General features: G+C 34.1%; 2 protein-coding genes and 1 non-coding gene across 3 annotated transcripts in view; 2 read left to right on the top strand and 1 right to left on the bottom strand.

Moving 5' to 3' along the window:
• Positions 1-400: 400 nt before the first annotated feature.
• On the top strand, positions 401-3,107 carry LOC111434216. Its single transcript, XM_023071610.1, has 4 exons — positions 401-857; positions 989-1,066; positions 2,443-2,615; positions 2,791-3,107. Exons 1-4 carry the CDS (start codon positions 401-403, stop codon positions 2,983-2,985), a joined length of 903 nt encoding a protein of 300 aa, XP_022927378.1. The 3' UTR covers positions 2,986-3,107.
• Positions 1,820-1,927, bottom strand: LOC111441267. The gene has a single exon (XR_002710111.1). It is a non-coding gene; the product is annotated as a U6 spliceosomal RNA (small nuclear RNA).
• A 7,842-nt stretch (positions 3,108-10,949) lies between the features above and the next one.
• Positions 10,950-12,588, top strand: part of LOC111436167 (L-ascorbate oxidase) — a 4,208-nt gene continuing 2,569 nt past the window's right edge. Inside the window, exons 1-3 of the mRNA XM_023073878.1 lie at positions 10,950-11,385; positions 11,472-11,684; positions 11,777-11,968. Of these exons, the coding sequence (XP_022929646.1) occupies positions 11,005-11,385; positions 11,472-11,684; positions 11,777-11,968 (786 nt within the window). The 5' untranslated portion in view covers positions 10,950-11,004. The remainder of the gene's footprint in view (positions 11,386-11,471; positions 11,685-11,776; positions 11,969-12,588) is intronic.

Here is a 12,588-nt window from a genome sequence, read left to right as displayed (position 1 = left end):
TGTCTTCTATCCAAATATCTCCTTTTTTACAAAAAAAAAAAAAAAGAAAAAAAAGAAAAAAACTAAATTAATTAATCAATATAATAAATATTAATATAGCTCATTATATTATGATATTCATTTGGATTTCTTACGTCATAATTTTAAAAAATAATATTTTTCAATTAATTACATTAGATTCACATCATTTATATATCATAACTAAAAAAAGAGAATTATTTTTATTAGTTTTAAAAAATGAATAAATAAATCTATTAAACATCCATTTAATCTAGTCTTTTTAAATCTTTTTTTTATATATATTAATTCTTAATCTAACAGATTTTTTATTAATGACGTCAAAAATTTGTAAATTATTTAATAAAAAAACTTAATAGGACATTTAATATAATTTCTCAAAATGGATAAACTGATAAGGAATAGAATATTTACAAAAAGTCTAAACGTCGTCGTTTTAGGGCTAAAGAGCTTCACAGTCTCGTCTCTCTCGCGCTCTGCGTCGATTACGGTTTCTTCAGCCTGCAGCTCAAGAATGCTTCACTCTCTCGTTCAAACTACTCTCCCTTCGCCTTACCAATTCACCTCCTTCCGCTTCAACTTACACAATATCGATTCGATCAATCTTCTTCCCAAAGCCTTTTTCCCTGATTTTGGACGCGAATCCAAAAATTCCTCCAAAACATTCATCATTTTCCGCAAAAGATTCAGTAAATCCCGCTCCAACAGGCTCAATTCGTCAATCGTCGCTCACGCTTCTTTAATCGAGGCGCCGATTTTGTGGGCTGGTAGAGTTTGCATCTTCTATGCCCTTCTTAGAGCTGGTTTGGCTGGATCTCAATCTAATCCACTTTTTTCAGGTTGTGTTCTTCATCTGGGTTTCTTCCATTTCTAGGCTGTTGAATGTTTTTTTGGTGTTTTCCCCTTTTTTGATTGTGGGTTCTTGTTTTTATTGGGAAATCTTGTGTTTGTGATTGTTTTTCTTCTCCAGATTTGGAATTCTCCGATGGGGAAAGTATCAGTGATTTGGGGTTTTCTAAGTGGTTGGAAGTTGTAAGAGGAAAGCCAGGTTTGTGGGATTTTAGTTCTCTTGCTCATTGATTGATCTATGAACTTATGAACACACTAAATTCAGCTGAACTTGTTATGTCAATATCATGAACTGAAGAATTCGATCATTTCTACATTGAATGTTAGGCTGGAAGCTATGCTTTGTAACTCTAATTGATAGGACGTTCTTGTTTATAGTTTCCTTTTTGTAATATCTCATTATATGAATGTCATATCTATATCCTACTAAAAAGAGTGTCTGGAATGCTAGGCTTGTAGCCCATCTACAATTCTAAATGATCCTTGTGTGCAATGTTTTTGAGTTGAAATGTTCATTGCAGTTTTAAGCTGCTACTACATTTCAATCCTGCTTTTAATAATGTGTTTGATCTTATATCCTAGAGTTTGGAATGGTCATTCATGTTCGTGGTTGATCTACAATATCTAATATCTATTGGATGTAAACTAAACTTGTTATGTCAATTATCAACGAAAGGGTCATATCATTATGGGACTTTGTGATGTTGCACCATTTTCTCTGTTAAATGGCACTAGAGCTAGAAATATGGCGGTAAGAGCCTAGACCCACGATATTGTCTTCTTTGAATTTTCCCGTTTGGGCTTTCCATCAAGGTTTTTAAGACGTGTATGCTAGGAAGAGGTTTCCACACCCTTATAATGAATGCTTTGTTCTCCTCTTCAACCAATGTGGGATCTCACAATCCACCCCTTTTCGGGGCTTGGCGTCCTCATTGGCTCACCACCTGGTGTCTGGCTCTGAGACCTTTTTTTGATTTGTGTGTGTCATCCTTATGTAGGGGTCATGCTAATCTTCTCTGTATCGTTTCAATTTTATTGGATGTCCCCTTTATTGTGAGATTCATCATTGGTTGAAGAGGGGAACGAAACATTCACTATAAGGGTTTGGAAACCTCTTCCTAGCAGACGTGTTTTAAATACCTTGAGGGGAAGCTCGAAAGGAAAATCCCAAAGAGGACAATATTTGCTAGCGGTGGACTTAGGCGGTTACAAATGATATTAGAGCCAATCACTGGACGGTGCGAGAAACTGGTTGGAGTAGGGCTAGACCCTCTCCATAGTAGACACATTTTAAAACTTTGAGGGGAAGCTCGAAGTGAAAAGCCCAAAAAAGACAATATTTGCTAGCAATGGGCTTCGGCCATTACAAATGGTATTAGAGCCAGTCACCGGACGGTGCGAGGCATTGGTCGGAGTAGGGCTAAACTCTCTCCATAGTAGACGCGTTTTAAAAACCTTGAGGAAAAGATCAAAAGAGAGCCCAAAAAGGACAATATCTACTAGCAGTGGGCTTAGGCTATTACATTTCATCTAGAATTGTGAAGGAAGATTCTACTTTCTTGTTTTTATTGGCAGTGGATGAAGCAGTTGATAAAAGGAAACTAGTGAGTAAATGGCATCCTACCACAAAGGGTACCCTCAGAAGGAACTACCGGGTACCTTCGAAATCCGAAGGACGACGCCTTCTTATAGCCATCGCATCCCTCCTTTCCGATGACGATCACTTCATCGACGCCACTTCCCACAAGGTTTTAAATCCATTCCTTCACTTCTATATATAATGCGATGTCTGGTATCTACACCGTTCACTCTTCACACACGCAAGCCATTTCCTTTTCGTTTCGTTTCATGATTCTCGAGGACATTACAACATAGGAGACGTCGTTTCGTTGTTATAAACATCACTTGGTTTGTCATTGGTAGGGTTGTCAAATCAGGAGGGAAAGTGCTCATGGGGAGAGTGTTTGCTGCAACAATGTGAGAGCTCTGTTTGATGAGCTTCCAACCCCACATCTTACTGTGGAAATAACTCCATTCCCTGCTGGGCCTCTCAATCAAAAGGATTACACCAAAGCTGAGAAACTAGAGAGAGTGCTCAGATCTTGCCCTTCTGTTTGAGACATTTCTTTTACACCTCTCTGTATTTTGTATAACATCTCTCTGTATAGAGCTCAAACGAATCAATCTCGACCGGGACATCGTTTTAGACATTATATAAACGATTTCCATTTGACTTAAAAGTTATTGTCATAAAGATCAAAAGAAAAAGAGCATTTGTAAGATCCCGCATCGATTGGAGAGGAGAACAAAACATCATTTATAAGAGTGTTGAAACCTCTCCCTAGCTTGAAGGGAAGCCCGAAAGGAAAAGCCTAAAGAGGGACAATATCTGTTAACAGTGGACTTGGGCCGTTACAAATGGTATTAGAGCCAGACAACAGGCGATGTGCCAGCGAGGAGGTTGTTCCCCGAAGGAGGTAGACACGAGGTGGTGTGCTAGTAAGGAAGGGGTGAATTTGGTGGGTGGGTGGGGGGTCCTACATTGATTGGAGAAAGGAACGAGTGCAAGCGAGGACGCTTGGGCCATAAAGAGGGGTGGACTGTGAGATCCCACATCGTTGGGGAGGAGAAAGAAACACCCTTTATAGGTTGTGGAAATCTTTCCTTAGTAGACACATTTTAAACATTTGAAGGGAAGCCGGAAAGGAAAAACCCAAAGAGGACAATACTTGCTAGTGATGGGCTTGGACCATTACAACCTTGTTGTTACGTGAACGTCAAGTACGTTATCTTGCCCGAATTTGGCCATAATACTTAGTGAGTAGCTCACCAACGAGCCAAAATATGCCTACACAACATAGAAGTTCTAATATTCTAAAGCACGTGGGACTTAAATCATATTTCGATCAACGTGGACAATTAACTCATTGCAAAACTGTGCCAATTATGGCTGGGTACCTAAGTTGGTTCGACTGAACAAGCAACACATGATTGACCAACTATACACAACTCATGACGATGTCTAATGGGTTTACTTTTTTTTTTTTTAATTCACATTGCAACGTGAAAAACATGAGATCCGAACATATATATTTAAAATTACATCAGCAATATACTTTTTTCAAAGTGTCAAATCCAAAATAATAATGCTTGAATCATAATCTTCAAAAATATCAACAGTCTATACCTTCCACCACTTCCAAAGATTTAAAATGATAAATAAAATATTATTTTTAAAACTAACGTTTTAGAACCGTGAGGTAGACACCGACATGTAACGTGCCAAAACGGCCAATATGTGCTTGCGGTGGGTTTGGGTTGTTAAAAATGGTATCAGAGCCTCGACGAAGATACTAGCCTCTAAAGGGGTCGATTGTGAGATTCTACATCGGTTGGAGAGGGGAACGAAACATTCTTTATAAGGGTATGAAAACCTCTCCTTAGCAGACGCGTTTTAAAACCGTAAAGCAAATGAGTATACGTATCGGGCTCGGTACAAATAATAATAAAAAGTACTAATAAATTCAATCCATTACTTGATAAATGAATATAAAATCAAATACCTTCCATATTTGCAAGCCCACAAAGCATATTTTTGTGGGGAGTTCATTATGAAAACCCCCTCCCAACAAAGATATTTTCACTTTATTTGGTATCTTCACATTCATAATGTCTTCCATTTATAAGAATTAAAGGCCTTAGTGGCCAATTGGTAGCCACTTCTTTCTCATAATAATATTGCCCATTAGTATCATTCTCATAAATGCCTTATCAATTTGGTACCCACGTGATTTGATTTGAGGTACAAGCATATTAGGGTTTGGTTGACGCGTAATCTTACGGGTATACATTGAACTCCAAAATTTAAAAAATCTTATTGGTTTGGTCAGATAGCATTTTGGATTCAGTTGGGTTATTTTTTGGCTCGATTTTACGACATGGTCACGTTAATCCTCACATATCAACATAAGTCATTCCAGCATGTTTAGGAAGTTACCTGACATAGAATTGCTTCAAGTAAAACACGTTTAATCGTAGAATTGCCACATCACATGCTGTAACGCCCTAGATCCACCACTAGTAGATATTGTCCTCTTTGGGCTTTCCCTTTCGAGCTTCCCCTCAAGGCTTTAAAACGCGTCTCCTAGGAGAAGGTTTCTACACCCTTATAAATAGTGGTTTGTTCTCCTCTCCAACCAATGTGGGACATCACAATCCACTCTCCCTTTGGGGCCCAGCTTCCTCGCTGGCACTCTTTCCTTTCTCCAATCGATGTGGGACCGCCCCCAAATCCACGCCCCTTTGGGGCTTAGCGTCCTTACTAGCACACCGCCTTTTGTCTACCTGCCTTCGGAGAACAGCGAGAAGGCTGGCACATCGTCTAGTGTCTGGCTCTAATACCATTTGTAACGCCCCAGATCCACCGCTAGCAAATATTGTCCTCTTTGAGTTTTCCCTTTCGAGCTTCCCCTCAAGGCTTTCAAACGCGTCTTTTAGGGGAAGGTTTCCACACCCTTATAAATAGTGGTTTGTTCTCCTCACACATACCCACGCCCATGTCACACTACCTCTCCCAGTCAAACGCATGCTACTCTCGTTCTTTCTCATAGCCGCCACATCACATGCTCATTCCCCATCTCGCTCGATAATTTGAATTCATTGAATAATCTTAGAAACAAAAGTACACATCATGTTATTTTCAAAGTCGATTATTTGAATTTCATGTTTAAACTAAGGAAGCACCAAGGACACCTTACAGCTAGAATCACATTTTTCAAAAACCTTTTAAATCATTTTCAAAATTATCATATTTATCACATTATATCTCATTTCTCCAATCAATGAGTGACAAGTGGATAATGCATTATTATATTCGTAAAGGGTATAATGGGTATAATAAAATAATAAAAAGAGGAAAAAAAATACAACCCTCTTAAAAAATATAAAAGATACGTCAGTGGCTTAAAACGACACGACAGTCACTGAATGAGACACTTACATGAATTAAATCTTAGTCTAAAATTTTTGTAGCTATTGAAACGTTTATAACATGATAAAATTCTACTGCAATCTGTTCAAAACCAACCTAAGTTCGAAAGAACGGTATTCTGCCACGTTCACTTTTATTCAACATTCAGAATAATATTATAACTTTTGAATTAACAGGAGTATTTTTAATGTTTTCAAAAATAAAAAATATATTATTTTAAAAAAATTATGTAATAAGGGGTCGAAGTCATAGACTACAACCGACCACGATAAATAAATGTAGTTATTGTTTACGGTCGATTTGACCCATTTATAATTTAATATAATACAATAATAGTTAGGCACGTAATTAAAACGTTATAATAAGACATATTTAGAGGTAATTTTCAAAGTTAATAATTTGAATTCAATGAATAATAATTATGATATTTTTGAAGTAAATTATTTCAAAATTATTTTTGTTGAACGGCGAAAACTATACTCACAAATCAACGCATGTTTAGCTCGAAAAAAAAAACCGCTTAGAAAATCACCTGACATAAAATTACCCAAAACTAAGGCTAAGTCACCGATAAGGAAGATGCACGTTGTTAATATCAGTAGCAGCTTTCAATTCTTATATAGAATTACGTTCATTCGGATATGGTTACGATTATTCACGTACCTTTTGTTTTCTCGACCGTCACGCAAAAATGAAATGATTTTAAATTTGTACAATTGATCGTGATATTTCATAATAAAGTGAAATGATTAATAGAATATTAAAATAATAAAGCAAAATCGTTAATATAATATTAGATTTTTTTTTTTTTAATTAAAGAAACAAATGAAGATAAATGATATTTCCAAATGCTTCCAAGATTGGTCAGAGAAGATTGTCCTTACATTCAAATTCACGGGACACCGACATGAATGTTACAACTTTTGCTTCATTTTCCTTGTGTTTTGTTCTTGTCTTAAAAAATACAAAACCTTAAAATTCGTTGTGTTGTGTTTTTTTCTCACAAAATGTAGAAATGGTATTTTATTTTATTTATTTATTTATTTTAAGTAAAAGAAGAAAAAAATAAGTATAAAAGAAGACAAATATTTCACGAGAAAAACAGTAAGAAAGAGGTAATTGAACTTTAGAGATACATACGAGTTGAGTTGGAAAAATCTTTGGAATCAATTTGAAGTTGCGGATTCGTTAGGTTAGTTAAACGAGTAACGTGAATAGAGTTCATAACCTAACTCAACCCAACTTAACGTTTCTGGTTTGTTACCCGAATAACCCAAATAGAGTTCAAAACCTAACCCTCTAGTTTCAGGTTGGGTTAGGTTGAGTTGTCGAGATATTTTTCAATAATTTAAAAAATTATTCACATTATTAATATATGTTATATTAATAACTAAAATCTTATAAGTTCAAATATCAAACATTTACGACTCAAAACATGTTTGCTAACATCGGTCACAAACATTAAATATTCTTAATATTTTAAAAAGTAAGGTACTGTTCGGGTTGGATTATAACCCTATTTTTGAGTTGGTGGGATTGACCCGACAAAAAAATTCAACTTGCAAACCAAACCAATTTTTTTTTTATTTCCAAAATTTTAACTCAATTCAAATCGAATAAAAAAAAATTATCTTATGTATGATGTCACGTGCCCAGTGGCCCCTGCACGTGTTATGTGTTTGATATGATGTGTTATGACGATATGTTATGCTATGATGATATGTTATGATGATGTGATATGCTATGATGACATGAGATGTATGACACGATGATATGTTATGAGGATTTGCACGTTTGAGATGTCATGTTCCACTATGACATGAATATGCTTGCCAATTAAATGTATGAGATATTAGGACACATATGATAATGAGGAGTTTTCTGATGCACAACCCCTAAGTAATGTTATGAATGATATAATTTATGAAAGCTTATGCATGCATGTTACCTAGGGTAATATATGGAGAATGTATGGGGTCGTACTGTATGAATGGTTTAAGATGAAAAGGATAGGGACCTCATGCATACTGTATGTTCACATACATGTGGATACTTTCCTTTTATGATGAGTACGGACACGAACACTATGATGATGAGATGATCATCATGCTTGACATGATGCACGACGATCTCAATACCTCTGGACGTCTGATTATAACCAACTAGCCCGACCAGCAAACTCAGGGGGTGTGCGAGTTCACTTGGTGGGCATATGCTCACACGTGTGAGTCATGTGTAGGGAAGTACTACACATCTAATTTGTCCGGACTGGAAGCACCCTATTCATGATTACATGTGTTTGCATTCCCGAACCCTAAAGTGGGGTCACTCACTGAGTATTTCTTAAAATTCGCAAATCATATGCTATTTTTATATTTCACGTAAAGGTGAGACACCCATGTACGGTTGACGGCGTCATCACATCGAAGACCACGAAAACTGCATAGGATAGTTGTATTTATTTTCACTTGTCGAGGAGTGAAAAGAGAGATTTCCAATAAAGATTTTCAATCTCTCTCCTTAGACCCGTGAAAAGAGATAGAAAGCAACAAATATACACTCGATACGATCATGGGCGAAAAATAAAGAACCAAAACAATAATTATCTATATCTCTATCTATCTATATAGATATAGATGACGTAAAACGTTAAGAACCATAGATTCTCAAATAGTGACTGAAATATTTTAAAAAATTGCAATCTACCCCCTCAACGTTTCAAATTTACATACTCGAAACATATAATAGGTCAAATCAAGTCCAACGAGCCGTGTTTCGATTTTTAGAAAGATAGTAAAGACCTTAATTGTAAAGGCCAAAAATATGCTTGGTACAACCATGTGCCTTGTCCTACCACAAAATTAAGGGCACTTCTCTGATTTTTGGAACAATATCGTGTAATGTCTATGGCCTTGGATTAAGTGCTGTCGTCTTACGTTTGGAATTTAGTAAATGTCGAATTCATATGTTTTTTTTTTTAATTTCTATTTCTATCAATTTTCCCTTTTTCCTATACTCAATTATTATTTTATTTTATTTCATCTTTTTGGAGCTGAGTCTGACGTATGGGTATTTAAGTAAATGACACTATTTTCGTTCGAGAGCTTATGTTCAAAGTAAATACTCGTTCTAAAAGATTAAACGATATCGTGGCCCCGATTTTGTTTTCTTTTAAACAGTCCCCCAATTTATTGTGTAGGGTCGAGTTACGAATTTTTCTAGTATATATATAATTAAAAACTCTAAAAAAAACGTGCTCGAATTCTTTTGTCAATTTATCATAACCACTTGTCCTAAAAAAATAAAAATGTTATGGTCCCAATTTTGTTTTCTTAAAAGGGTCCTCATATTTTGTGTGGGGTATATCCTTAACAGTTACATGTGAATGGTTGATGCTTGCCAAATAGATTTTTATAATATACATATATTATTAAAAACTCTATAAAAAAAAATATCAAAAACTAACGAGGAAGTCAAACTGTAACAGCTCAAGCTCATCGCTAGTAGATATTGTCCCGTTTGGCCTATCGTCGTCAGTCTCACACAGTTTTAAAACGTGTCTGTTAAGGAGAGACTTCCATGATCTTGTAAGAAATGTTTGGTTCTTGTATCTGACACAACTTAATAACAGACCAAAATCTCTAAATGTACATCATATCCGCCCATTTTTAGACTTTTTTTCTGTTTATTTTTGGACTTGCGTAGAGAGGATGAAGTTGGGATGAGAGGTTAGTGGAGAGAGGTGGATAATTTTTTTTTTTTTTTCAGTAACTCTTTATAGTTATTTATTTATTGATTATTATTATTATTATTATTAGTTTGACGTATATTTTTTTATTATTATTTTTATTTGTTTATTTATTTTTATTATTGGGCTATTACACACAAACTCTAAACTTAAGTAGCAATCACCGTCAACGGTATACGATGTTTTACTCTTTCTTCAAGGAAAAAACTAAAAATAAAAAGTTCGAATAACACAAGTAACATAGGTGGAAGCGAATTTACATGACTAACACGGGCTCCTTTTTTTTTTCTCGAGTAAAATTGGATATGCATTACTTCACTATACACAGTCCATGTACATGCACATGGGTTCACTAGACCGGTATTGATCATTCCTAGGTTTGATTATGGTCATTGTATACCCGCACAGTCGAAAACAATGAAAAAGAAGATAGTTTGACAAATAGTAAGTCATAGGAAATGCATTGATTAATCAGTTGATCAACTGATCGTAACAAACGACTACTTTATTAAAGTTACTTTCATAAAACATATAGAGAGGTTTTACTTCTATTTCTTTTAACTACTGTACTTTTTACTGCGTGTTTTTACTATTTTCGTTTAACCAATTGTGATGCTGTCCTATCAATTTATCATTTTTTTTTTTAAAAAAAAATCATTTCGTGAAATATTAAAATAAAAAGTTTGAAACTTCACGAGTTATTTTAACTATTTAGGTATTAATTTAAATATATATATATTATTATAAACCTAAAAAAAACATGTTTTAAATTCGAGTAAATAATATTTAAAAGATAAGGACGAAAATATAAAATAATAAAAGCATGATACTTGACGAAATTAAAAAATTTATTAATGTAAATAATGTAAGCAAATGGGACCCATTGTTACTTAAATTTAAATATAAACATTAAAAAATTTTAAAAAAAATTATTGAAATTTATGAAAATAATTTATTTTTTTTAATTGGGTATTTTAAAAATAAATAAATAAATAACGGAAAATAATAGTAAGTCAAGTGTTGCACGATTTAGAGACAGATTTTTTAGTGAAAAGTATAAAAGTAAATAGTAAAAAGATAAATACTCTTTCTTATCCTGACATCATTACTTTTCAGTTTACACTTTTTACTGTTCACCTTTTATGCCCATTTTGTGATTTATATTTTTTAAAAATTCCGATTTTAAATTATAATTTAAATAACAAATTATCTTCAATATTAATAAATAAAAAGAAATTAATTAATGTTTTTTTGTTTTGGATTTCTTTATTTTTTACCGTGGTAGAAAAACAAATGTAAAACTGTAAAATTTTCGTTATAAAAAGGAGGCAAACTCTAGTGCTAACTCCCCACCAAAAATTCCACTTTCTTTCTTCTTTAGTTTTTTCACTCATTGCTTATGCTTGAGATGGGAAAAGCTAGGGAGCCTAACTTCCTCGTCTTATTCTTCTTCGGTTTGATCTTAGGGTTCGGGATTTCGAGCGAGGGTTCCCAAATTCGACACTACAAATGGGAAGTCGAGTACATGTTTTGGGCTCCTGATTGTAATGAGAATATCGTTATGGGAATCAACGGCCAGTTTCCTGGACCTACGATTCGAGCCAACGCTGGCGATACTGTTGTTGTTGAGCTGACTAATAAGCTCCACACTGAAGGTGTTGTCATTCACTGGCATGGAATTTTGCAACGAGGAACTCCGTGGGCTGATGGCACTGCTTCCATCTCCCAGTGTGCTATTAACCCGGGAGAAACGTTCTTTTACAATTTCACTGTTGATAACGTAAGATTTGAGATGTACTATATAGCTTTTTATTTGTTGGAATGCAATGTTTAGTGGATGATGATATTTTCGAGTTGTTTTTGCAGCCTGGAACGTTTTTCTATCATGGGCATTTGGGAATGCAAAGATCAGCCGGGTTATATGGATCTTTGATAGTGGATCCTCCACAAGGAAAAAAAGAGCCATTCCATTACGACGGAGAAATCAACCTATTACTCAGTGATTGGTGGCACCAAAGTATCCATAAACAAGAAGTTGGTCTTAGCTCCAAACCTATCCGTTGGATCGGTGAGCCTCAGGTAATTAATTATTAATTAAGAATTTATATCTCTAACTAAATTAAACCGACTCAATCTTGATCTAAAGATGTCCTTTTTTGTTCTCTATTCAGACTATACTCTTAAATGGAAGAGGGCAGTTCGATTGTTCAATTGCAGCTAAATACGACAGTAATTTGGAGCCATGTAAACTAAAAGGAAGTGAACCGTGCGCACCTTATATCTTCCACGTTAGCCCCAAGAAGACTTACAGGATAAGAATTGCAAGTACCACTGCTTTAGCTGCCCTCAACTTTGCCATCGGGGTACGTAAATTAAAGGGTTCGACATCAAATTCATTCATATATAAATTCCGATTCAATTATTTTAAATGATTATAAATTTATTTTTATTTTTCATTACTTTTAATTATATAAAATCTTTCAATAAATTATACCAAACCCACTTTAAATTACTAATTTTTTTCATAGTTAAGCAAAAAAAAATTACATTTCTAACGTGTTATTCCAAAATATAATAATACCGGTGGATAAATTCATAGAATCGGATAATATTTAATCATTGCATAAATAAAATGATAGAGAATAAAATCATGAAGAAAAATTTTAAATCAACTTTATAATCAGTACGAACATCATACATTATTATAAAAAAACAAAAAATATAATGACATATAGTTACGTAATTATTATTATTTCACTAATTTTTTACAAATTTTTAATATAATGTTTAGAATTGGAAATAGGTAAGATGTCATATTTAAAGAAAATAATTAAATAGTAAAAATTTAAAACAAAAATTGTCCCTTCCTAATATAGAACTTATCTCCCAATTGGAATTCCCAGCATGTCTTGTTCCAATGTTTTTTTTTTTTTTTTTTTTTTTTTTTTTTTTTTTTTTTTTTTTTTTTTTTTTTTTTTTTTTT

The sequence above is a fragment of the Cucurbita moschata genome, unplaced genomic scaffold (genome assembly GCF_002738365.1).
Source record: "Cucurbita moschata cultivar Rifu unplaced genomic scaffold, Cmos_1.0 Cmo_Scf00003, whole genome shotgun sequence".
Classification (NCBI taxonomy): Eukaryota; Viridiplantae; Streptophyta; class Magnoliopsida; order Cucurbitales; family Cucurbitaceae; genus Cucurbita; species Cucurbita moschata.
This window is presented reverse-complemented; position numbering and strand designations above follow the sequence as displayed.